Source organism: Penicillium expansum, assembly GCF_000769745.1.
Source record: "Penicillium expansum strain MD-8 chromosome Unknown contig276, whole genome shotgun sequence".
Lineage (NCBI taxonomy): Eukaryota > Fungi > Ascomycota > Eurotiomycetes > Eurotiales > Aspergillaceae > Penicillium > Penicillium expansum.
Window position 1 is genome coordinate 50,489 of NW_015971413.1, and position 26,032 is coordinate 76,520.

At 50.7% G+C, this 26,032-nt stretch overlaps 9 protein-coding genes across 9 annotated transcripts; 5 read left to right on the top strand and 4 right to left on the bottom strand.

The window, feature by feature from the left end:
- Positions 1-1,689: 1,689 nt before the first annotated feature.
- On the top strand, positions 1,690-3,919 carry PEX2_083130 (Zn(II)2Cys6 transcription factor domain-containing protein; the record flags this gene model as incomplete). Its single annotated transcript, XM_016745583.1, has 3 exons — positions 1,690-1,915; positions 1,981-3,842; positions 3,902-3,919. The coding sequence occupies 3 exons, from the start codon at positions 1,690-1,692 to the stop codon at positions 3,917-3,919; spliced, it is 2,106 nt and encodes a 701-aa protein (XP_016595482.1).
- Positions 3,920-4,590: 671 nt separating this feature from the next.
- On the top strand, positions 4,591-5,413 carry fmn1 (riboflavin kinase; the record flags this gene model as incomplete). Its single annotated transcript, XM_016745584.1, has 3 exons — positions 4,591-4,707; positions 4,808-5,017; positions 5,111-5,413. 3 exons carry the CDS (start codon positions 4,591-4,593, stop codon positions 5,411-5,413), a joined length of 630 nt encoding a protein of 209 aa, XP_016595483.1.
- A 1,707-nt stretch (positions 5,414-7,120) lies between these two features.
- On the top strand, positions 7,121-8,697 carry PEX2_083150 (dienelactone hydrolase; the record flags this gene model as incomplete). Its single annotated transcript, XM_016745585.1, has 3 exons — positions 7,121-7,496; positions 7,612-8,301; positions 8,357-8,697. 3 exons carry the CDS (start codon positions 7,121-7,123, stop codon positions 8,695-8,697), a joined length of 1,407 nt encoding a protein of 468 aa, XP_016595484.1.
- An 805-nt stretch (positions 8,698-9,502) lies between these two features.
- Positions 9,503-10,041, top strand: PEX2_083160 (cupin domain-containing protein; the record flags this gene model as incomplete). The annotated part of the gene is made up of 2 exons (XM_016745586.1): positions 9,503-9,796; positions 9,859-10,041. The coding sequence occupies 2 exons, from the start codon at positions 9,503-9,505 to the stop codon at positions 10,039-10,041; spliced, it is 477 nt and encodes a 158-aa protein (XP_016595485.1).
- Positions 10,042-10,323: 282 nt separating this feature from the next.
- Positions 10,324-11,001, bottom strand: PEX2_083170 (nitroreductase family protein; the record flags this gene model as incomplete). Its single annotated transcript, XM_016745587.1, has 2 exons — positions 10,324-10,644; positions 10,696-11,001. The coding sequence occupies 2 exons, from the start codon at positions 10,999-11,001 to the stop codon at positions 10,324-10,326; spliced, it is 627 nt and encodes a 208-aa protein (XP_016595486.1).
- A 1,199-nt stretch (positions 11,002-12,200) lies between these two features.
- Positions 12,201-13,142, bottom strand: PEX2_083180 (Serine hydrolase FSH; the record flags this gene model as incomplete). Its single annotated transcript, XM_016745588.1, has 1 exon — positions 12,201-13,142. One exon carries the CDS (start codon positions 13,140-13,142, stop codon positions 12,201-12,203), a length of 942 nt encoding a protein of 313 aa, XP_016595487.1.
- A 1,547-nt stretch (positions 13,143-14,689) lies between these two features.
- PEX2_083190 (Male sterility, NAD-binding) lies at positions 14,690-21,688 on the bottom strand (the record flags this gene model as incomplete). The annotated part of the gene is made up of 1 exon (XM_016745589.1): positions 14,690-21,688. The coding sequence occupies one exon, from the start codon at positions 21,686-21,688 to the stop codon at positions 14,690-14,692; it is 6,999 nt and encodes a 2,332-aa protein (XP_016595488.1).
- A 1,074-nt stretch (positions 21,689-22,762) lies between these two features.
- Positions 22,763-24,154, top strand: PEX2_083200 (FAD-dependent oxidoreductase; the record flags this gene model as incomplete). Its single annotated transcript, XM_016745590.1, has 2 exons — positions 22,763-23,491; positions 23,540-24,154. The coding sequence occupies 2 exons, from the start codon at positions 22,763-22,765 to the stop codon at positions 24,152-24,154; spliced, it is 1,344 nt and encodes a 447-aa protein (XP_016595489.1).
- A 1,252-nt stretch (positions 24,155-25,406) lies between these two features.
- Positions 25,407-25,889, bottom strand: PEX2_083210 (nuclear transport factor 2 family protein; the record flags this gene model as incomplete). The annotated part of the gene is made up of 1 exon (XM_016745591.1): positions 25,407-25,889. The coding sequence occupies one exon, from the start codon at positions 25,887-25,889 to the stop codon at positions 25,407-25,409; it is 483 nt and encodes a 160-aa protein (XP_016595490.1).
- Positions 25,890-26,032: the final 143 nt, after the last annotated feature.

Consider the following 26,032-nt stretch of genomic DNA (forward strand, 5'->3'; position numbering starts at 1 on the left):
CAGTCACAGGCAACCATCCCCGACCAAGTTACCCCCTCCGGTTACAGGCAGACATGACAATCCCTCCTTTGGAGTATAAGAACCGTCATAGCTGAGCGATATATTGAGAGCCTTCTAGCCTCGGCAGAAGCACACTCAGCTAACCTCGGAACAAAACGGGTCGGAGTGAGGATGCCGAGCACGTCTGGAGCGGGGGTTTTCGGGATTGATTCAGCTTTGGTAAAAGAATAATAAAAGAATAATGACTCAATTGGAGATACTCGCATTGGACGTTTATAATCAAAAAGACAACAAAAAACATACAATCGACCTGGAAGTTTCCGCACGTGCGCAATTGCCCCCGCGGGGTTACTAAAAGGATAGGTCATCTGGTATGCGCGGAACCCGATCTGGCGCAGGATTCTGATTTAACCAATCAGAGTCCATGAACGCGCTTAAATTACCTGATGTTTCCGGTAATGCTGTGAAAGCTGTAATACTTGGCAAAATCAAATGCCGGCCTCCAGTGACAGTTGCCCTGAACGTCAGCATGTGAGTATGATGTACATATATAGCTTCTTTAGTTCTTATAAGAAGAAGTCGAAGAACCAATGTACCTCTTTACTATCGAGATCTCCGATCAAAAATAGGTATCAGATTAAAACATGCCCAATGAGGGATTAATACGTTGGGTAGCAAAAAAAAAAAAGAAAAAAAGCCCAGTAAATTAATTAGGTAAAATAGTGGCTGTTTTACGAAGTATAGCCAGCCCTGCACCTTTTTAGAAGTGCGAAACATAGCGCTAAATTTTTAAAGAAAAAAAAGAAAAATTGTTAAATCAAATCAAATCAAATAAAATAGATTAAAAAAAAATCGTTCGTCACTCATGCGAGTCTCATTTAGTCCTTTACAAGTCCTTTAGAATTCCTTTACAATTGGACTGTGTCGTGTTAACCCTGGGAAAGTGTTGCTTAGACACCCAGTCACGGGAACACTCCGATCGAGAGAGCCCTTCTGGGAGTCATCCACTTCTTCTTCGACGTTCCCCGCGAATAATATTTGCCTCGTCTCTCGATTTTCTTTCTTTCTCCAGCTTCTCGACTGGCCTCGCATCGATACGGCTCTCACATTTGGAGAGAAAATCACATCTTCCCCGCAGCCGAACGAACTCGCCCTCTCCACTCCCAGTCCAGCCCCGAACCGTTGCGGGATTTTTCTTGTCAGCTTTGCGCCAATTTCCCCCCATATACAAACCACATTGGAATCCTTCAATGTGTCAGATCATCGTACATCCGTCGCATCTCCAGTCGATTGTCCCCCGTTACACCCGTGACTCGACTCGACTCGCCGTGATTCCGGTTCCGGTTCCCCACCAACTGTAGTCGCAAACGCGCGATTATAGGAACCACGGTTTGGAGACCCCCTTCGATCTTCGCGTGGTGACTTGGGAGGATTTCAAGTCTCAAAACGGACGATTAGAATTTGTGATCGTTTCTTCGATCACAAGCTGGGTTAAAACCCGTGCACGTGGATCCGCTCGCCCGCCGAGATCGCAGCGCGGATGGTGTCATTGGTATTGTCGCCACCACAATTTGTTTCTTTAGATAAACACAAGAAGGCACAGAAAGTGGCCTACGCGGTTTGAAACACCGATTTGCCTCACTCCTGTGGACATATCCATAGATCACCGTTCTCGGGATACATGCCGAAATGAACATGGAAGCCAAGAACGGCTCACCGGTTCCTGCAGGGGACTACAGTGGGGATCGTGACTCCGCTGATATCACGGAACACGAACAATCGGACGTAAGGCCCAAAACTAATGGCGATAGCAAAGCGGACCGCAAAGCAGCCAATGCCAAGGATCCTTCCCGACCGCGACGGAAGAAGGCTCGGCGAGCTTGCTTTGCATGCCAACGAGCTCATTTAACTTGCGGTATGATGATAGACTGACTGAACCTCGCCATTGTTAGGCATCTGACTAATATATACCGGGTTTAGGCGACGAACGACCGTGTCAACGTTGCATCAAACGTGGTCTTCAAGATGCTTGCCATGATGGTGTTCGCAAGAAGGCCAAGTATCTCCATGATGCTCCCGATGGGGCGTTGATGCCAGCTGTTACTAGCAGCAACAACACCAATCTATACAACAGCACGCTCCGCAATAATCTGCCTATATCTAGAAATGGCACAAATGCTGTCAACCCCAACCAGCAACACAGCCAACATAGTCAACAACACAGCCATCAACATAGCCAACAATCAACCAACACCACGAATAACAACTTTTACCCTACGCCCCAGACACAGGCAGGATCTTACAACCCCTACCAAGAATCCCCTATGAGCCAAAGCCCTTTTACCACGCAATCACCTGTTTCACCTACTTTTAACATGAAGAGCAGCACCAATGGTCGAAACCCAAGTCTTTCATCGACTGTAAACCAGCAACCTACTCCAGGTGCTCTCTCTGGGGATACAAGTCAGTCCCAAAATCCTTTTGCAGGGCCATTTTTTGATCCTAGTGATCCAGCACTCTTCAATTTCGATCTATCGAGCATGAACTTCGAAAATCGATACGGTGCTCTGGAATTCGGCATGCTTGGGCATATGGCCACCGGAGCGGCCGGTGACTCCCCAACTGATTCCGCAGGACAGCGAGGGTCAATTGGCCGCAGTGGATCGGCCCAGTTCTCCACACCAGCTCCTGGCTTTGGAGAAAGCCCGGGAAATCAACCTTTCATGTTCGGCGATCCTATCCTAAATGATTGGTCGACCGGGCCGGCCTCGGGCCAGCATGTGAATGTCGGCGGTGTGTATGGCCAAAATGCCATGCTTCCCGAACACATGAAAGCAAACGCACCACATGCATTTGCAATTGAAAGTGGGCCAGCAAGCTTCACTAGTCCTGGCTCGGCCCAAAGCCCGAATATCGCAACGGCTGCATTCGACGACGGCCCGTTCAACAATATCGCTCCTGCTCCAAAGTCCAACAGCCTGGTGCCGAATGGACAACGCCAGGTGACGTCAGCGTCGATCTTAAAACACCCAAATCTGCATGTTGGCTCTAAACGGCGCCACCGCAACCCTTCCTCCATATACGAAAGCGTGAAGGAGCCCTATGCTTACACAAGTGGCTTCCACAACCTCACTGCTTTCATCCAACGTCGCTTTTCGCCGCAAAAGACTGTGCGAATTGCCAAGGCGCTTGCGTCTATTCGACCCTCTTTTATCGCAACTACTAAGACCCTCAATCGTGATGATCTCATCTTCATGGAAAAATGCTTCCAGCGAACTCTCTGGGAATACGAGGACTTCATCAATGCATGTGGAACGCCGACCATCGTCTGCCGACGCACCGGTGAGATCGCCGCCGTAGGCAAGGAGTTTAGCATCCTAACCGGATGGAAGAAAGACGTGCTTCTAGGAAAAGAGACAAACCTAAACGTCAACACCGGTGTTCCGGGCCAGTCCGGGACAACGTCACGCGGTAGTTACACCCCGCGCGGCTCGACATTAGAGAGTTCCGGCACTGGACGCCCCCAGCCGGTATTCTTGGCCGAGCTTCTCGACGATGACAGCGTCGTGGAGTTCTATGAGGACTTTGCGCGTCTGGCATTCGGCGATTCTCGTGGTAGTGTCATGACTCGATGCAAGCTGCTCAAATACAAGACCAAGGAGGATATGGAGGGTGCACAGTCCGATGATAACGGAAAGTGGAACAACCACCTCCGCAAAGGTGGCATTGCTGGCGAGGCTGGCATGAACCAGCTTGGTTTCAAGGACGGAAAGGTCGAATGCGCGTACTGCTGGACAGTGAAACGCGATGTGTTCGATATCCCGATGCTCATTGTGATGAATGTAAGTCTCTAAGATCACATAACCTCTTAGAGTTGGACTCGTGCTAACCCGTCGTCTAGTTCTTGCCATGCATTTGATTTCTTTTTTTATATTTTGTTTCCTTTCTTGTTTCTGTTTACCCTTTCATACCCTCAGCAGGCCTAACATCGGGCCTGTCTTCTTTTCTTCTGCTGTTCTACCTGGTACATATTTCCTGGTTTTGGGATTGTATGATTCCCTTTGATCTTGATTTCCTTTAGGCCACTGGCCGACGGGGTCTTTTCTTGTTCAATGTTCTCGTATATACGTTTTGCTTCTTGGATTCCTGGACCCAGTTCCATGATTGTCGATATGATTTCTTGTTTTATTTTCTTTTTGCGGCGCTCAAAAGGGACAAAAAATGATATCTCTGGGACGGGATCTACTGTATGAGGATAATGCCATGATATTGAGTGGGGTCACTTCTGATCTCGTTGAACCCTAGACCATGGATCTAAATTTAAACAAAGAAATAAGCTTAATCGGACCTTCGATCCAACCTTGGAATTGCATGTGGATTGGTGCCTGATACATCAGGCGTATAAACCCCATCCTTATCGCGATTACCCCCACCAGGGTTGATCGTATTCAGACACACTCAACGCCAGCATCACGCCAAACAATTGCTAAATCACACAATCAGTACACACCAGACGAAACTACACTCTTAGCATATTTGTCTGTGCCACTATTCCACGCTTAACCACACCCTCACCCGATAGAATCCGCTATGCGCTCCGACAAGCCGCGCGACCCGGTAGCCGGCCCTGATGCTGGCCCAGAACTTCCTTATCCCGTGAGATTATCAGGGCCAGTGATCAAAGGATTTGGCCGCGGGAGCAAAGACGTACGTCCATGAATCCAAGAACCCAACCTCGGCGCTATAATCGCATAGCGCAACAGGCACAACGGACCTACCACTGACTCACTCTCCCGGATGACTATAGCTCGGAATCCCCACCGCCAACATCCCCGCTGATGACCTATCCGAGAAGCACCCAGAGCTGACAACCGGCGTCTACTACGGCGTTGTAGCGCTGGACCCGAACACATACCATCCCGAGACATCCGAGGGCAGCGCATCCACTGCGGTAGTTTTGCCTGCTGTGTTGAGTATCGGATATAACCCTTTCTATAAAAACACCGTGCGATCTGTGGTATGTGATACATGATCAACCAGATGAAACACCATCAAATGTTGAGAACCGTGTTTTGGTGCGGCATCGGGCTGACGTGGTTGCTCACTTCAGGAAATCCATATCATGCCCGCTCTCACGGAACCATCGCCCACCGCTGCGGGGCAGGATGGCCAGACTAAATTCAATCGCCTGCCGGATTTCTATAAAACGCGACTTAACCTGCTGATTCTGGGTTATATCCGGCCTGAGTTTGATTATGTCTCGCTGGAGGCGTTGGTGGAGGATATTCGGGTGGATTGTGAGGTTGCGCGGGAGAGCCTTTTGCGTGAGGCTTACAAGTGCTATCTTGTTGATAGCGGTAAAACATCTGGGAAAGTCAGTGAGGATCGTGCGTGGTTGGTGAGCTTTGATTAAGTGGGGTTAGATATATCATGCCATTCGGGGTTGGTGAAATGATTATCCTGCATTACGATTAGTCTTCTATAGCGCAGATCATTAGTACATATAGACATAGAAGAATGTTCTGTTGACATGTCATCTCGGATCTACTAGATGCATCTTTCAAAGATGTGCCCTGCAGCTTAGGCAGATTTCTCTTATTTTCACCTAACTAATTGAAATATATAAACCGATAATAAAACAAATTTACCGTGGGTTCATCCCACCCCGTCATATTTTTGGATCTTCGTACTATTGGCAGCTGGGCCCTCGCGGGCGAGGCAAGTGCTGGAGCGAGTCACTCCACGACTCGCTTCCTGAGGAGGGCCTGATAGAGTATTCGTGGGCAGGCCCCGCTCGGCTAGCTGGGCGGCCTGGGAAATTGGTCGACTAGGCGGGAGTCGATAGCGGTTGGTGGTACACGGAGCCCGGAGACATAGGGTAACGGTCCAGCTCCAAAGCTGTTCTGCCAAAGTCCGCCATGAATCTCACGTATTCATTGCGCCAACGTTCTTCTCTTCCTCTTTCCTGATATTCGTTTAGTTTAGCGTGCTCATAATATTTTAAACGAGACGTTATCAATCCGGGCAGCCACTAAATAATCGATGTGAAGGCACAATGAGATGAACTATGAGGCATATGACTCGGATGGAATCACCTTACGGCTACTAGCGCTGGTATCTATTGTCAGGCAACAGGTATGTAGAAACCACTTACTTTAATCATAATCTATGAAATAGAACAGAAAATTGATGGATTCTGTTGACATAGGCACTGCTGTTGAGGCAAAGGGTCTGAGGAAGAAGAGATCTAGTGGGGTGGAGAGTGAGGGTTATGAGCTGGCGTGTTCTTTCCAATTGACTACACATGAGATCACTTGACTTTCTATTTTTTTTACGTACCTCTCAATAAAAGCTTTCTTTCTGCGCTTTTCAGCTAATTTAGAAGACATGGTAGCTGCGCGGGAGAGAGAAAGAAAGAAGGATGTTTATTAGTGTACGGAGTAAATTAAGTCCTAATAAGATATTCGAATATAGCCTATATGTTTGATGTTACTTATTGTTTTATTTCTTCTAGATATGACTTTGAAAGCTTACATTCATAGCTAGTACTCATATGACGGTAAGAACCCGGGTTGGCGCGGTGCGCCGTGGCCAGTGTATTCCCCCGTGGCCGGGGCACTCTCCCGGGCCGCTCAGCCAACCGAGCGGGGCCTATCCGCTAACCTTGGAACACTCCATCAGGCCCCTCTTGGGGAGGGCCAGACTGCCAATGCCCCGGGGCCTGGACCATTGTCTAGCAACGACCCCTGGCCCCGGATCCTCTAGGGCTGTTGTCCCGCTCCATATCCTCACCTATGAGGGACACAGAAACGTCGCCTCATGAAAAAAAAAAAAAAAAAAAAAAAAAAANTATTTGTGTTAGTGTTGATATGCATTTTGATAAATTACATTATCAAAAGTGCAGGCTACCTTCAGAAAAGAATGTGCTGAACTTCACGTTCATGACGTCACACCAAGAAACCCTAACCTTGGGAGCATTGGCATCCGCTCGGCATCCGTAATACCAAGAACAGCAATCCGAGCATTCCGAACTCCAAGCAGATAATTCCATATATAAACAGGGCTACATGTCCCCCCAAATTCACTATCTACAGCTCACCTACTCAACCACATTCAGACCATGGTCAACGTATTCCAACGCCTTACTCGACGCCGAGCCCAAAGCTCCGGCAGTAACCCACCGGACATAGACGCAGATACCACGGGCCCCAATTCCACAGCATCTCATCCGCACGGAATACACCGGACAGTGAGCACGAACTCTGGCAAACGCAGCTGGCGATATGAAGAGCCAGCGCCCCGACACTTACTCCTGATATCCGACACCGTGGAGTTCGATACCCATGTAGTTCACCGTTTCCAAGGAGAAGGATTCGATGTGATCTATATTTCATTCCTCGGGAGTGGGAATGAAGAGAAGGACGCAAAAGCGCTGACGAATGCCGTGCATGAGAAAGAAGACGAACTCGAGAACGGAGAGCGGTATGCGATAGTCGGTACGTACCGTCTTCTATTTGACTTTCTTTGTCTCTACATACATGCTTCATTATTCGAAGCAGACACCTCAGCTCTGCAAGATATATCAAAACCCCAGCTAACCATATACTTCAGCATACCATCGACCCGCCTACCTCCTTCTAGCCTTACACCACACAGTATCCAGCAACACAAACCCATTCCCACACCTATGCGCCTTGGTAGTCTACTACCCCCTCTCCTCAACAGACCAATTCACCTACAAGGAAAAAGAAAACTGCGAGCCACCAGGCTGCTCAGACACAAGTTCGATCTTCGGCCCAGTCTCCAAATCAACATATCTCCCAATCCAAATTCACATCCCAGGACCACGAGTCCAGCCCTGCGCACTATGGCCTTGGATTGGTCTTAGTGTGTCAGAAGGCGACATAACCTACAAGAAAAAACACCGATGCTACGTGTACACGTACCCGGGGGCCAGACCTGGGTTCGCAGAGCGGGAAGTCGCCGAAGAGAAAGAAGGCGAGGTGGATTGGGACTTGAATGCTGATGATGAGATCAGCTCACAACTGGCATGGAGTCGGGCGCTGGGCTGTCTGCGCCGCTCGTTCAATGTCGGTAGCCACTGGGCAGTTCTTGACATCGAGACTGTCTGGGAAGAGTACTGGGACCATGTGATTGGCGAGCTGGAGTTGCGGAAACGGAAGCTTGAAGGTTCTGGGTCTGAGCCCGCGGTTGGGATGTTGACTGGTCATGGCCATTATGGTGAGATGGGGTGTCCGGCTGGTGAGGTCTTTGTAAAGTGCATACCTACGGATGCTGGGGGTGAGTTGGAAAAATTATGATTTGGTTCAGGCCTTTACTGATATGTATGTTACAGGCTCTGATATCTCAACCCTGAGAGACTTCTTCGCCCATGCGTATATCCCCGCTGGTCCGGTTGATCAGCATATCCGCCTTTTGTCGCGCACTGTAGGTGTGGATCGCATTGTGGATGAAATGTTGTTTGCTTGTCGGCATACTGCTGAGATTCCATGGCTGTTACCTGGTGTTTCGCCGACAGATCGAGAGATAAAGGTCATTGTTGTTGTTGTGGCAAGCTTCAGTGCCGGGCAGATTATACGCCAGAGTCTTTATTGGGACCAGGCGGGTGTACTTGTGCAGGTTGGATTGTTGGATCCGGGACTTGTGCCGGTGTCAAAAGCCGCTAAAGGCTACTGAGTATTGGGTGGTGTTTTAGACTATTTGTGGAGGTAAATAGGGACTATCAAGATGATCTACATACTCATAATCAAACACCATTTTTCTCTTTTCCTTGGTCTCACCCGTTACTATGCAAATCAAGGAGCATGGTGGTTTGAATAGATAGTCTGGGGATTGATTAATGTGACCTACTGGATGATCATGAACAGACAAATAAGAGTAAATTTCAAGGTCTTTAAGTTAATGGTTATAAGTTAAAACAATAATCATCTGAAGAAGTACTATAAAATGAAAGTCGACGGTTATGGCCCGTTCTATAGAAGTATTTCCTTTTTTTATTTTTTTTTCAAGGCTAGATCACTGACAGATACAATTCTCCTCCTTCAGTGCCTGTACATATTTCATACACGTTGGTCCGCTCACTCAAGCCCAGTGTAACGGGCTCTTGCTCCGGGTCTTCATCAAAGTCGGACGATGCCATATATCGAGTAAATTCATAAGGTTGTGGCAGCTTAAGCCTTAAATGTGCGGGTTCGCATGCGGGATTACATAGAGCTTGATAAAGAGCGCGAGGGTACATAAGTGAAAATTTTAAAAAATCATTTCCAGACATTGAACAATTATCGTAACGATAAGTCTGACATCTTGGCGTGGAGGAAAGTAAGCTGATTTATTGCTACGCCACGAAGATCGGACGCCTATTTATATCCCGCAACCTAAAGCTTGTGACTCATCAAGGGCACAGGAAGGGGCTATATTTGATTGTCATCTCTTTCCCGTAACTCAAGCTCACATTTTCACAAACTCTACCCTTGTGACCAACATGGCGGAAAATTATTCCGCACAAGAGATTATCAAGACATTGAATCTCTCTCCACATCCAGAAAAGGGGTACTACGTCGAGACCTTCCGCGACAGCTATTCATCAGACGATCGCTCGCATAGCACCTGCATTTATTACCTTCTCGAGGGAAAAAGTGGCCTCTCGCAATGGCACCGTGTTCTTGATGGCGCTGAGATATGGCATTACTACGCCGGTGCCCCTCTGCAACTCTTACTATCCTGGAATGACGGGAAACCCATTCGGGACACGATTCTGGGAATTGATTTTGCGAAGGTAACTTAGTTCTCTTTATATATGTTTTGCGACTTGACAATGCTTAATTTCTATTGATACAGGGTCAACGACCACAGGCCATCGTTGAGCGTGGAGAGTGGCAGCACGCGAAAAGCCTAGGTGATTGGACTCTTGTGGGGTGCACAGTAGCACCAGCATTCTTATTCGAGAGTTTTGAGATGGCTGAAGCGGGTTGGGAGCCTCGCTCGGACAATGTTATTGAAGGCGAGTCCACGTCTAGCTAATGTGTAGGACTTGATAGGAATATTAGGGTAATGGCCTTCTACATCATTTAGCAATCCTACATCACTTCTTTAATCCTGAAATGAGTAGTGTCTAGGCAATACATGGTTTCTTTGTTAAATAATGAAACAAAATCATCATATCGTAAATGTACTTGAACTTCCTCTATAGAGCAACATGACCCAGCCCCTCAATAGGCACCATAAGAAAAAAGAGTCTGGACAGTCAAATCTGGCCGACCAAGCTCATTGAATGTTCGACGACACCGTCGCAGCTCGTGTTGATCAGAGAATCGTTAGTGTCTCCTCAATGGGCAATTTGTTGGGCGTCTCGGGATGAGCAGCTTGCTTATCTCCATAGTTCAGGTGGGCCTTCAGTTTATAATCCTCAGGGACACCCGCGAATTTCTTCATGGCTGCCTCGATAGGCGGAATAGCATTCATGTGCTGCAGGTTGGCGCCCAGTCCCTCCAGTTCCAAGGCAGTCCAGACAAAGATCTGGTGGATGCCTTGACTGTGATCACCCCACTCGCCAAACATGTGGCCGGTCGCCTTGTGTGTCTCCGCAGCCTCTTTGGTCGTTTGGCCACGCTCCCAGAAGAGTACCTAGACATTGTTAGATAGTCTGCGTGTGAGGTACGAAAGTTGTTGACATACGGATCCATATGCAGCCTTGTGACTTTGGAAAAGAGGGCCCAACTTTTCCCAGAGAGCTGGGCTGATCGACTTGAGGACCGGCTCAGCCTCCTTGAGAATAATGCTCCAGAGCTCCTTGTGCTTCTCGCCGAAAGCGAGCGAAATGCGGACAGGCTGAGTGTTGTAAGATGAGGGTGCGAAGGAAAGAACTTTGGAGACGATCTCTTGGACACGTTCGTCTGAGACCTTGGATGTTCCTGCTAAACCATGAACACTGCGACGGTAAGCCGCGGCTTCGAGCCACTGGTCAGTTGTGATGGAAGGCATGTTGATAGAATGTGGGAAATGGTTATCCCGTCTGTCTTGGGATGCGCCTCATGATATATTTATACTATGCCGCACGCTAGCCAAAGGCCGCAGAGATATTAGCCTAATAATCGCCGCATCGGTATCCAATGCTGATTGGCGGCGTGCGTTGGCTGTTATTACAAGAATCACCGATGCTGGCGATGAGCTAGCTTACTTGTTTCATGTGGCCTTGATAACTGTGCAGCAAATCGCTGTGATTGGCCCCTAGTTTGTCTGATTTTCTTTCGCGGGGCATAGAAAGTCCGTCTCAGAAACGTTTCCCCGGATAACAGATCAAAAGGTGATAATATAGCGCGAAGGAGAAAACTAATTAAGGGTGCGTTTCAGATCATTGATCGTCGATTATCTTAATAAACGGGCCAATAAACAGGGGGTTGTCTTTTGCGACGTGTTTCCGTTTTCAAAAGCTGACAAACTCAAATAAACTATGTTGTGTACTTATTGAAATAAATGAAATCTCTGGATAGAATCAAATGCAAGCCAAGTAAGTTACGGCGGCTACTGTAGAGCTCGTTTATTGAAATAAACCGTTTGTAGAGAAGACGAAGCAGCAAAGCCGCTTCTCCTATATAGCGTCAGTCTGGCGCTGAACTTTAGAAGAATACCCCCTTATATCTTTACAAATATCCCGAAGGCCAGTATTAGCTACAAAAAGCAACGTTGAGTGCACAGACCCGATGGGTGCTCTCGAAATATGCTTCTAGTCTACGGGCAGTCTCTTGTGGATGCCGGGCCGACAGTGCCCTAGGAGTACATTGACTCCACTGAGGCTGTGTGTGATTTTGAGGGATGTTAGACATCTCTGAACTAGCGTAATGCTAATGCACGAGCATCGTTAGAAGCTGCTTTCTCATCATGCATACTGATGATCTCGAATATGCAGCATCATGCATGCGAAGATATTGTGCATCCATTGTTATTTCTAGTCAGCTGTGCTGGAGAAAATTGGGCGTGAAGCCGCGCTCCAAATAGTCAGGTCGTTGAACGAGTCGAGAAAAGGTCCCTTGAAGCTGCAAGGTACTGTCATAGTAAAGAAGATTTCCGGCATGGGGCTTAAGAGAACACCGGGTAAGGGGCTTTATCATAAAGTCTTATTATATTCTGTTTTCCCTGTCTTTCCCGATCTATCATTTCCATATTATCCCATCTATCACTTTTTACGCAATCCCATAACTATGCTCTGTGTATACGCTAATCCTTTGCATCGAGAACCCTTTCTCGACTGGTATCTTATATGCGTCTTCTCTAAACATCACTCCATCCAAGCTGGTCATCAGGGATTGAGTCGCTGTCTCCTGTGCAGCTTTGTGGATCTGTTGGACAATCGTCTCGACGTCTCGGCTCTTGATAGGCATGCGATGGTCGCCCTCCCACTCTAAGAGCGTGGCCTGTAGTGGGTCACAGTACTCCCGAAGCAGGTCTCGGTGTCGATCCAGGCCGGGGTCTTTCAGCCCGTGGACGTGGATTGTGGGTAGTCGTAATATGTGCTCATCGGAGCCCAGGGTGAGCCAGGCTGGAGCGGGGTGTGTGAACGGTGTGGCAGCGTCGACCAAGCCGCGCGGTTGGGGGAGATCAGGCATGAGCCACACCAGTGGCCCACTACCGGCGAAGAGGATAGCGAACCGGAAGCTGGTCATCCCGCACCTCTGCTGACGGTAAAGGATGCTAGCTGCTACCTTTGCGCCCTGGCTGAATCCCAATATCCCAACCCAGTCTCCTGTGGCCCCCTTAGCGTCGTCGGCAGCCATGGCCAGCGCAAGAGCGGCGTCAATTCCTGCAGCAACATCTCGGGACGTCCAGACTCCAGGCATACGGTGATCACGAAGCCAGACCCTGAACGGCCCACAGTCCTTGTAGACGGATGTTACATCTGGCCCGGGTTCCACGCTAGTGAATGGAGCCTGTGCATAGACGAAACGGAAAGAACACCCGAGACGCTTCTCGAGCACACGGCACTGCATACGGAAGATAACTGCGTTTGTGCCCCCGCCATGGAGACAGAGAATGCGCGGCAGCTGGGTCGTCGCTGTGTCGTTCATGTTGAGGTATCCAGTACCAGCGGACTGGGGACTCTGGGCACTGTTGTACCGTCCGACCATGGTGTGCTGAGTCGTCTGGAAGGGTGTTGTTTTTAGTGGAATACTAATATTTTGACTCACTTGGAGGACGTGCTATGGGATTGAGAGGAGAGGGCTATAGTATATGGTGGATTAGAAGTGCGTAACATTCTGCAACATCCCAGTTATAGCCATGGTAACTGTGCAGCAAGTCATTATTGTTCCGCTTACACGGGCTCTAGCTTTCCTGATTGCTCTCTTGCGGGCAATGTTAATTCCGTTGGGTGGTCAGCTGGAGTTATAATAGTCCGCATCATATCAGTACCCCTGTACCACCATGCGGCTGAATGCTAACGATAAATTCACCGATCAGTTAACTTTGGGCTAGGTGTGCATACAGAAGATCAGATGCGGACTGATCAATCTTGAGGAGGATTCGGGGTTGCTGCATGGTGTTAGTTGGTCATGCAGCTCACAATTTCACTCCATCGATAGGGGCAGTTGTTGAATCGATATTGCAGCATTGGCCAACCCGCTCAACCGAGCCTTCTCTTGATTAGGGATGTCTGTAGCAAGGATATCTTTGTAGCAGATGCCTGAGACTTCTGTTGGAGCTCCGCTTCTATCCGCTTTTGACGAAATTTTCGGCGAAGATTTCAACGTGTCGAACATGGTCCTGTCATTTCAACGAACATTTTAACAATACATTCGTCGATAACGATCTTTTCCTCTTTGGAGTATAGACCTAATGATTACCGGGAATGCCATTCGTACTTCCGAATCACCAGCCAGTTCAACTGTGTCAGCAGAAGGTAAATAAATGGAATAGTCGTGGCCGGTGCCGAAGATTGTGGTGCATTTTCGGGTGATTTCAGCAGTTGACTGTTCGGCTTGTTTATTGTCCTAGTCCATGCAAAGTGCATGCAATGCTGTATAGTCGCAGTAGTATAGGTTGATGTTCTGCTCCCCTTATTTTGAGGGCGAGATCGAGACATTCATGATACAGTTCAGGTTGCACGAGAACACATCAGTAGCTTGCGGTCGCAAGGGTCTCGAGTCGGCTACCTAGAGAGATATGCAGACAAAAGCATTGGTTTAAAACTCAAGCCTATCTTTCATATCTTTCCGCAGCTGCATCCTGTATCGATATACCCACGATTTCTCAGATGCCTCTTTTGAAATCGGTTGTGGTGGGAGTTGATCGACGAGCAATAAACAGCCCATAATGCGATTGGGTTGATCTCGCTTAGTTCCCGTTAGCTTCCGCCCCCGCTTCTCACCCCCGTGGAACCTCACAACCTCCCGAGGTCAAATCACATAGACTTCCATCGCCCATGATCAATTTGTCAGATGTCGAGGCATCCGCTCGAAGGGAATATTCTTAACGCTGTTCAACTCGCTGCTCCCCTGCGCGGTCAGGGACCCCCTACGTACCGCACCGCGTCGTCGCGTCAATACAGTTAAACATTACGACTGAAGCTCCGTGGCAATTTGCATGGCTCTTTCTTTCATATAGTCCTTTTCTATGCTAAATGTGAAAATATACAAACCGGAATAACACCAACCCAATAAGAAACCCATGTCAGTTACTAATTAAGAAAACCCATTGTCTTCCAAGACGATACATAGGACCGTACCACCTCAGCACTCACCGGCCCTTCGGCGGCCATGGTTTTGGAATGCTCACTTGACTTTTGCGTGTCCAAAACGATACCACCGCAAGCCATGCGCTCAAAGTGGCCCTCGAGGAAGCCTAGGGCAAGGGCGGCCGGGTTGTCCGCCGGTGAGAGAGACGATTGGCGAACCCGTTTAATCCACTCTTCGAAGGGAATGATGCCGTGAGGGGGAATATCCAGTGCAGACGCCAGAACCGTCGACATTTCTTTCCACGGCTGGCCAACGGGGTTGTCGACGTGATAGACCGGATACGCCTCTGTCGCATCATCACGGCAGTCGATATTCAGCAGGTCGACCATGACGCTGGCGGATTTATCCACAGGCAGCCAATGCAGCACACCTCCCAGGTCGGGCATCGCCTTGAGCGCCTGAACGCTTTTCACCACGAAAGCAAAGTGCTCGACTGGGTTCCAGAAACCGCTTGCGGTCGATCCAGAGATCTGGCCTGGCCGTGCCACCATGGCCCGGAAAAGCTGCGGGTGACGGCGCAGCGTGTCGGTGAGCATGCGCTCGCACACCCACTTGCCCTCGTTGTAGCCGCTTGGCATCACTGCGGCCATGGGCATGGCCTGCTCAAGCACGTTGGACTCGGCCGAGAAGCCGGTCACACCGATCGAGGAGATGAATTGGAAACCGATCCTCCGCGGCTCAATTCCTGTTGCCATGTCGCGCGCCAGGTCCAGCAGGTTCCGCATCACCTTAACCTGGGGCTCAAAAGCTTTCAGTGGCCGTGTGGCGCTCATGGGCCACGCGTTGTGGATGATGTGAGTGCCATGCTGCGCAAGCCAAGTGTACTCCTGGTCCGATAGGCCGAGCTGTGGCTTGGAGGTGTCAGTACCATATGCCCGGAGCTTCTCGCGTGCGGCTGGGGACAGCTTGATGCCTCTTGAAGATAGCGCCTCTGCCTGGCGCTTGTCGGCAGGCACCTCGCTGATGGCGCGGTTGATGCAAACGACAGTTGCGACATCCGGCCGTTCGGCAAGTGTTTGGACAATGTGCGATCCAAGGCTGCCCGAAGCACCCGTCACGACCACCACAGCTCCGTCAATGGGGTGGGTGCTGATAGAGCCGTTCACTGCAGCCTCAAGTGCGGCCGACTCCCAACCGGTCGTGTAGGCTGCCACTAGGCGAAGCGCCTCTGCTTCACGGGCTGCTACATCACCCCTATTAATGACTTTCGCTGCTGGGACAGGTGAAGCACTCACCGAATCCTGACTTTTGCTGGTGAAGTCTGAGGCGTCATCCGGAGTGGAGATATCAGAGGTTATGTCTTCGTCCTCCGAGTCCGAGAACGCAACATCGCGCTCTCCGGTTGTTGAATCATCGTCGCTGTCCTCGTCGTCTTCCTCCTCTTCCACGTCCTTCCCACCTCCGGACCTCGCCAAAGCATTCGACACGCAGGCAACGAACTCGCGAAGAGTGGTGGCTACCATCGTCTCTGCGCTGTCGAGCGTGCAGTGGAAGGTATTCTCGATCTCGCGCGCCAGCTCCATGCCCATCAACGAATCAATGCCCAGGTCAGCCATCTCACTGTCGAGGCTCATCTCGCTGGCCTCGATGCCGGAAACGCTGGCGACCACATCGCGCACCTCGTTTGTGACATCGTGCGGCCCACTCGCAGGCTTTGTCTTTTTGGTGTTGGTCTTCTTTGCCTTGGGACGGGATTGGACCGGCGCCGGTTTGGAGTTTGGAATAGCGGCATTGGTAGGCCCGTCAAGGGTGGCAAGAGGTCGTGCAGACGACGGCAGAGATGCTGCGGTGCTTCTCACAAATGACTTATCTGTCGTCACTCGAGCCAGGATCTTGCTCATCGTCGCCTTGGGAATGCGGACATATTTCAGACCCAGAATGACCTCAGCCAGGGCACCCGTCGAGGCATCGAAGATGAAGACATCCGTGACGTAGGCCTTTTCGCTTTGGCGCGCGTGGCGAGCGAGCACGTGCCAGACACTAGGACCATGCTCCTGGCCATCAGTTACAGTCGGGGCCTTTGGCGAGCGCATGACCAGCTCGAGGCCTGTGGCAACGAACATATCGCTCGCGGGGATGTCAGTCAGCAGGTTGACATACATGCCCGCAACTTGGCCGTACGAGTCTGCCTTGGGGACATCAAGCCAGGTGTCGCCGGTGTGGCGCTTGTGCACGACACCCGCGCTCTCCCCGTCGTCACGGCCTACCACGTACCGTACGCCGTGGTACACGGAACCAAAGTCGACAACTTCCTCAAAGGCTCGGTACACGTTACGGCCGTGGAGAGCCTCTACGCCCTCATCGTTCGGGCCCAACGCTAGGACTGCTTGGCACTGCGCGTAGTTAACCACGCGCTCCCAGCGTCCGAATTCTTGCAGAGCGGCCGGGTCGGATGGCGAGCACATGTTGATGCGGCCCTCAGCGTGCTTGTCGTCGACAGAGGAAGCGCTGATGCTGTGGATGGTCCAATACCACTCTGTTTCGGCTTTGTTGAGCGGCTCGAGGTCGATATAGTAGTCGCGTGTCGAGTCCGCACAGATAGGCGAATGGCTGAGCATATCGCGGACTACCGGCGAGAAACCATTCGGTCTCCATTCCGGATTCAGGCTGAAAAGAGTCTCGATGGCCATGTCTATCTCAAGCGTTGCTGGAGCAATGGGCGCCGTCTTCGCGATGACGTGCGTCGAGAACAGGCGCTGGTACTTGTCCGAGGCCGTGTTAATGCGGAACCGAGCCAGCTTTGTTTTCTTCTTGTTGCTGCCACTCTTGTGGTCCTGGAAGCCAATAAAGGTCCATAGATCAAGGGTCTTCGGATTAACTTCTTCTCGCTGTGCCGATCCCGCCGCCAGCAACAGTCCATTGCTTCCGATCATGCTTTGGGCGACCTTGACAGCCTGCTCAATTGGCGACTTGAGCTCGAGCCAATGGCGCGACTTCTCGAACTGGTATGGCGGAAGGAGGAGTTGCGCATACTCGCCCGTCTGTACCCGGTGGTGGGCCCAGAAAGACACACGTAGGCCCTGTTTCCAGAGATCTACAGTTGCATCTGTGAGTCTGTCGATGCCCTTCTTGGTGTTGGTGATGGACACGGATTGGAAGTGGAGCGCATCAGAGTTCGCTGGCGCCGTCTGACCAAGTGCGCGCGATGCCATGACAGTGATAGTCGAGTTGGAACCCGCCTCAAGGAAGATGGCCTGCGGATACTTCTTTGCGAGCCGTTGTACGGCGTGATTAAAGAAGACCGGCTGGCGCATGTGAGAGCCGACAAAGCTCCAGTCCAGTGGGGCCGCCGAGTCGCCATGCTCGGTGGCACGTTCTATCGGAATGACGGCGTCGTGGAAGGTCACTCCTTTGCCGACCTCTCCGAGGCGGTCGACGATGTTCTCTACCAATGCAGAGTGGAAGGCATTGGTGACGTTGAGACGCTTGCTCTTGACGCCCTCAGCCTCGCTGCCTTTTCCAGCCAGCGTGGTTGCAAATGCGTCAATGGATTTTGTTGACCCAGCGACAGTGAAGCTGCGAGGACCGTTATAGCAGGCAATACCAGCTGATCCGTCGGATGTAAGGTTTGACTCCTTCAGGAGATCATGCACAAACGCTTCGTCGGCCTCGATGGCCATCATGGCGCCCGGATCAGGTCCCCAAGCGCTCTGTACCAGCCTAGCCCGACCAGCAATAAGTTTGACTGTGTCTTCCAGACTAAGCACCCCTGCTACGCAGAGTGCTGTTATCTCACCAAAGCTATGGCCCACGGTGGATACTACCTTGTCGGTGAGCCCGCAGTCTATCCAGCTCTTAGCAGAGGCATACTGCATAGCAAAGAGCGCGGTCTGGAGCTTGACCACATCCTGATAAGGCTCACAAGAGAAAATGTCGGGGTAGATGCTGTCTAGGCCGTGAGATGTGATGGCGGCATCGCAGCTATCCAGGTGATACCGCAACACTGCTGCACCTTCGTATACAGCGCGGTCAAGCCCAATGAATGTCGAAACCTGGCCTCCAAAGCACAGAACGACGGGTCGCTCAGGCTTCACAGGAGCAATGCCGATGCTGGCAGCTGTGTCTTTGGTAGCCCCGGTTGCCTTAGCAAGCTTGTCCTGTAGCTCTTCCAATGAACTGCAGCTGAAGATCAGCCCTTGTGGCAAGCTGGGGTTCGATTGCCATTTCATATTGAACGATACATCAGCGAGGTTGGCTTGGCCATCTTCGGGCCCAGTGTGCGAGCGGAGATAGGGAGCCAGCACGGTGGTGTACGCCGCAATGCTGCGGGCGTCGAGGCCTGAAATCCAGAAGGGCAATCGAGCCGCCGATCCGGCCAAGAAGGCTTTGGTAGGCTTGTGAGCCGAGTGAGCAACTACCACGCTCGAATTGGATCCGCAGGCGCCGTAGTTATTGATCAGAGCCAGCTTCCGGTCCTCTGGCCAGGACCGCAACGACGTGACAACCTCCATATTGTCTGACGGCTGCGCATGGACATTGGGATTCATGCTCTTGAAGCTAGCTTGGGGAGGGATGAAATTGCCTCGCATCATTGTGAGCACCTTGATGAGGGAGACGAGGCCGGAGGCGCCTTCCGTGTGGCCGACGTGACCCTTGGCCGAGCCAACAGGCAGAACAGTATCGCGCAGAGGACCAGCTACAGCGTTACGTATGCTTGCCCACTCTGCAGGGTCTCCGACAGGTGTGCCAGTGCCATGACACTCGACCAGCGAAATCTCTCGTGGGTCTACGCGAGCTTTGCGGATCACATGATTGAAGAGTGTTGATAGCGAAGGTACGTTGGGAACAAATAGTGGCGTGGTGTTGAGGTTCTGATTAAGACCCGTAGAGCGGATTGTCCCGAGGACCGTATTACCGTCGGCCATAGCGGTTGATAGCTTCTTCAGGAAGACATAAGCGATTCCGTCGCCGCGGCAGTAACCATCAGCATTAGTGTCGAAGGGTTTACACTGGCCTGTCGGACTGATGAAGCTGCCGGCGGCGAGGTTTTGTGTCCATTGCAGGTTTGTCAAGACATTGACACCACCGCAGAGCGCCGCCGGGACTTCGCCTGACAGCAGATCCCGGCAGGCCATGTGAAGGGCCGTCGTCGATGACGAGCATGCTGTATCAAAAGTCAACGATGGGCCTGTCCATCCAAAGTAATGCGACACTCTCCCGGGGATGAAGCTTCTCAGCTCTCCTGTCCCCGTGAACGCGCTGGTCGGATGGCAATGGATGTTGACATCGTACTCGTAGGAGCAGAGGCCGACGTAAACACCTATGTGCTTCCGTCTTTCGTGCTCAGTCACGCTGGTAGTGGCCATCTCGTTGAAGTATCCGGCCTGTTCGAGAGCTTGGTACGCCGCCTCCAGTGAAATTCGACCCTGCGGGTCTATCGCCATCGATTCGCGCGGGCTCTTCTTGAAGAACTTATGATCGAAAGCGTCCGGGTCGCGCATAAAATTGCCATACCACTTCCTGTCGGGGTCGGCATTGTCGCGGAACAACATGTCGGCCGTCATCCGCTCGGGCGTGATGACCTCGTGCTGCGACTCTCCGGTCTTGATCATTTGCTCAAACTCTTCCAAGTCTCTGCCACCCGCGACCTTGAGGGACATGCCCACGATCGCAACCACATCTTCGAAATCTTCTTCTGGCTTGACACTGGGTCTACTCGGTTCTGCGACCTGAACTGGTTTGACAGCATCTGAGACGTTCACTGTGTTTTGTGGTTGTTGATGGAGGTGCATATTTGACTTGCTGATGTCATCCTCGACATCCTCGAAGTGTACTTGCTTTGAGCCGAAAGCGCGCAGAATAGTGGGCGGCAGAGGGCGGTCGAGCCCAAAGGCAATGAGGGAGATTTTCTCTTTGTTCGCCGCAAGCTTCGAAACTGTGCTGGTCCAGTTTAACTGATTTGCCAGGATAGAGCGTAGCACCATACCAACCAAGTCGACTTCTTCGCCTGAGACTTGCTTCCCCTCGGGGTGGTCAAGGTAAGTGGGCAATGCCAGCTGAGAAGCATCTGGGAACTGTAGCTCAGGAATCGAGTAGCACACTTCGATCAAAGCCTCGGTGTGACGTTCCCGCTCTGGCGTGGGTGTGTGAAGCTGACCCTTGAAGGCGAGCGGTATGGCCGTGACGCCAGCTGCCCGAAGCTGTCTGACAAGCTTGGGCGCGAGGCGCTCTGACGCCGTCACGGTAGCTCGGGACTCGTCAAAGAGGACAGAGATATAGGCATCAGGAAACAATTTGGAGACGATGCGCGTCATATCATCTCCCTGCTTGGGGGTTCTCCACGCTGTAGCCAAGGAGACGGATCCGCCTTTGCGGAGCCCCTTAGTCCACTCCTCGGTGGCTCCTACCAGAGCCGCCATCAGCGCCCCGATACGTAACGCGGCGGCACCGTACTGCTCAAATTCCTGTCGGTTGTGAGAGCTGGCTACAGCGACGGCGGCGATCATGCCTGCACAGAAACCAACTGTCTCGACCTTGTTGCTTCCGCCAGGCTGCTGCTGCTGTTGCTTCACCAGCTTTGCTTGCAAGTCGTCCGCGCCTTTTCCAGTCGGACTGTTGAATCGGAACTCCAGATAGCGCCAGTACTGATCCAGCTGAATAGCGACCATCAGAACACCGATCCAAAGATCTGGTATCTCCGCGTCTGGAGCGAGCGATTCAACGGAGGCAGGGCCATGTCGAAACCACGACTCAAGATCGGCCAGCAAACGAGCACCCTGCATTGTGCTGGCTACCTTGGGGATCTTCTCTGTCATGGCTTCCCAGTACCGTGGCAAGCCGGCCAAGGTTTCTAGTATCCATTCTCCATTTGGCCCGTCGACGATCTGCTGTACCTGCTTTTCCAGCGAGATTTTGCTTTGTGGCCCAATGTGTCCTCCAAAAATGAAGCTCGTCGCTTCACGGACGTCTGATAAGGAGGTAGGTTTAGTGGGGACCATCATTGTTGCTTAACGTGGTGTGTGAGGGGGGGGGGGGACTAATTGTCCAGGTAAAACAAAGAAGAATAGCGAACGATTGAACGTTCAGTCCCGCGGGATATATTGATCTATAAAGAAATGATATGAAGAATAACTATCAGGTATGTATGTTCGATGAAATCGGTGAGATAATGTTCATCTTCTCTTGTTTTAAATAAAAGCAATGCTTTCTTTGGCTATTTCCCTCAGCCTCGTGTAGAATAATCATTAGACCCTGGTTGTCTTCCCGCAATAACTTTTGTGCAGAAGGAAGGCTTACAGCAGAGGCCTGCTATCGGATTTCCGGAGCAAAATAACAGCGAACTAGGCAGCACGACGGATCAGCGCTGTTATTTCAATGCGCAGACGGGAATTCCGAATGCTGGAAGACAGAGCGGGCAATCTACTGAAGATGCAAGGTTCTTGGCCGTCTGATATGCAGGGACAATGGCTCCAATATCCCAGCGATGTCAAGCACGTGGCAATTACATGGCACGCACATGGAGGAGACACCGAATATGGGTTGATCTACATGGGATTTTACATGACTGCATATATGCGGTGTTACTATAAATCTTCATCAAATATCAAACTCACCCAAACGTATGGATGTTTCGCATCGAATGCAACTTTCTAGTACATATCGCAATAGCTATTTTGAGACTATCCGACACAGTTGTCAACGGACTCGACCAATGGAGATTCAAATTGTAAGCCTCCTAATCATGGCCGAGTGGTGGTGAGTGCAAGTCAAGGGGAATTGAAAGTCCGGGTTGAAGACTCCGTTGCAGGGGTTGTGAGCTGGCCTCCGTCCTTCTCACGAATCCTCCATCATGCCACCACATCTGTCAGCCTCTCTATGTTGTACCGGGCGACGTATATATATACATGTATATATTTGATGTCAGCTAATCAAGCATATTTTCTATGGTAGTGTGTCTATTGTGTCACTTGTCTGCCCTTTTTTGAATTGTTTCTACAGACTTCCTTGTACTGTCTGATCTTTTCGACTCAGCTAGACCCAAATCGATTTACTAGTGATTATTTCACATCTTTGCCATGGCGAGCAGCAGCACCAATGGCAACGGCATTGCACGCCCTCTTGAGGTGGCCGTTGTGGGTGGTGGCATCATCGGCGTGATGACAGCGATCGGCCTGCATCGCCGAGGCATAAACGCAGTCATCTACGAGCGGGCGCCCACCTGGCACGAGGTCAGCGCCGGATTTGCATTCACGGGCGCAGCACGTGTGTGGATGGAGATGTTAGACCCTGCTCTCGTCGAGCTCCTGGGCAGAATCAGCCAGAAGACGGACTCCACCACGAGCAACGCCTACTGGGATGGCTACCACCCGCGAACCCAAGAGGAAGCCTTGGATGAATCAAAGTCGCTGATGTTCAGGACACCGACCAACAACCTCAGCTTCTGGGGCTGCGTGCGCTCGCAGTTCCTCCAAGGCATGGCGGACTTGCTGCCTGAGGGGTCAGCGAAGTTTGGGAAGCGACTTGCGAGCTACGACGATGACAACCAGAGCGGCAAGGTCGTTCTCCACTTCGACGACGGTACCACAGCGGAGGCTGATGTCTTGCTTGGATGCGACGGCATTCATTCCTCCACCCGGAAAGTCCTGTTGGGCGCCGACCATCCCGCCACCCGGGCGGGCTTCAGTCACACCGTTACCTACCGCACCATGGTTCCTATCGACGTGGGCATCGCCGCGCTTGGCGAGAAGGTTGCGAAGAGCGCCTGTAATCACTTGGGCCCAGGCGCAGACCTGCTGGTTTATCCGGTTTGTAGATATTCTACTCCGCCCATACGGGATTACTAATATAATTAGGTTATGTCCGGAACTCTTCTGAATATCGCCGTGTTCGCTTACGATGGCTCGGAGTTTCCCGATCCCGACAAGATGACGATTCCGGCAGAACGTAGCGAGATCGAGCAACTTTTCAAGGGCTGGAGTCCGCAGCTCGCCAACATTTGGAAACTATATCCCGAGAAGGTGGTCAAGTGGGGAATCTTTGATCTGGAAGCAAACCCGCCCCCGACGTATGCGGGCGGCCGCGTCTGTCTCGTCGGCGATGCCGCGCACGCCAGCACCCCATATTTGGGAGTCGGCGCCTGCACAGGCGTTGAGGACGCTCTTGTAATCTGCACGCTCTTGGAGTCGGTGCAGCAGAAGGCATTTGGCGGCGATGCGCTGAAAGAGGCGCTGACAGGAGCACTACAGACCTACAGCCAGGCAAGGTTGGAGCGTGGCCGGTGGATCCATCACCACTCCCGCCAGATGGGTCAGATGTATCATTGGCGATACGGCCCGACTGGGCGCGACCCGGAGCGGATGAAGGAGACGCTCGAGAAAAACTGGTCCACGGTTGTGAACTACGATGTTTTGGAAGCGCTGGAGCCTGAGCTACGCGAATTGGCGAGGTCTCACAAGAAAGTAGTATGAACATGTACCTGCGCGACTTTTTATTTAAGAATGTTGGTCCTAAAATATAACTAGAACTGCAGACACGGAGTACAAGCATGTAACTATAGATGCACTTAGACCTGCATGGTCTCATAGCGCCGGAGTCGCCGTATGCAACATGCAGTATACAGTATATAGCCCTGTCGATCAAAATAAGAATCGCATAGAAACATCCTGGAGGGCCCTAGAGCCTGCCGACACTAGGTAATTGATAAGTGTTAATAATCTTCGAGGGTAACCTATACCGTTGCAGTGCCCACATTTTCCCCCTTCTCTCGATATGGAGCTATTTCACTTTTCTTTTTCTAATGAATTTTCTTATTTTTAATAGATTAAGCTAAATAATATATTACCATACACCAAACAGGATTTTCCGGCCATCTCAATTAGCTCAGACTGTGGATTAATGAAGGGTATCGGATAACGTCTGCCAGCGAGATCTGGCCACACACGCGAACCGGCCATCCCAAAACACATAGTGAATGCGATAAATGACAACTTGAAATCTCAAAAACGGTGATCTTGATAGGGATTTCCTAATGTTTAAGGCCCTTTATATCGTTTCTTAGTGGAGTTAAGAAAGTATTTATAACTTCGTGATCGTGAAACATATATTTCTAGCTGCGAGCGACGTAACTTTCAATACCGTAACAACGAGGCTTTTGATTTTGTTGGAATTAAAATATAGTGCTCAAAAGCCTTATCAATAGCTACAAATGATAATTAAATCGAATAATAGCCTGGTTGTTGCGATATGAGGTTGTAAAATATCGCATTTACTAAGTGTTTCGAGCTGGCCAGTTCGCTTGTTAACATTGCGAGAGAGATACGCACAACATTTCTTGCTCTTTAGTTATAGTACGGCACAGTTTAGAATGTGAATCTGCATTATCTGCGATTCTTAACGCATTTATGCTTGTTTTAAACTTGGTGTAACTTTTGCCATTTATAGTAGTTGTTCTGTTCTGGATTCCCCCCGGTAAATGTTATTGCTAGTTACGAATCTTTGTACATGAAGCTAAAAGTTTCTCAAGATATCCTAATATTTCAAATAATTTTGACATACATTGATTGGTAAACGCTGAGTGGCATAATAGCACGAGTATAATCTAGTATTTGAAGGAGGTATCTACAAAATACGGTACTTGATCAGATATAGAGCTCGATAGATGTATATCGGTATACATTTATGTAGTATCAAAGTCATACATAATCCATGCCTTGCAGTCCTTTACTGGGGAGGTTTCATGATAGAACGATCGCCAGTGGACCAAATATGGGTGGACTTCATCGTCTTCAACTTCCAAAGGTCGTCCACTTTGACAGCGTCGCAGTTGTAGAACGCGCCAGTAGTGAACTTCACAGAGTCCGGCTCGTAGCCCTTGCCAAGGATGCAGTGCACAGCCTGAGCGTTGAAGGTGACGCGGGCGGTGGTTTCGGTGTCGACGCTTACGCGCACGTTGGTGAGGTAGTGGATCGTGTCAACCCGCTCGCTGACATTCGTCCACACCTTGTCCCTGAGCTCTTCATAGCCATTGCAGACTTTGAAGGCGATGTCGGTGTAGACATCAGGTGTCACGCTCGACTTGAGAAGTTCCTCGCTGGACTGGTCGATGGACAGGAAAGCGCGGTAGCACGCATCGGCGATGGCGTCGCGATCACTCAGGGGCGGGCCGGCGAGCTTAGCGGGAAGGGGCGTGCCGTTCTGAACCATGGTTTCGGTGGGTCTGTGGGAAAGATGGGGTTTGATGTGTTTGATGTGTTTGATGTTGAGGAGTTGTTGATGCTACTTGCTACAGCTGGACATATTCGTCTACTTTTTTATAGTCACTCGGGTCAGACGGAGCATAAAAAACC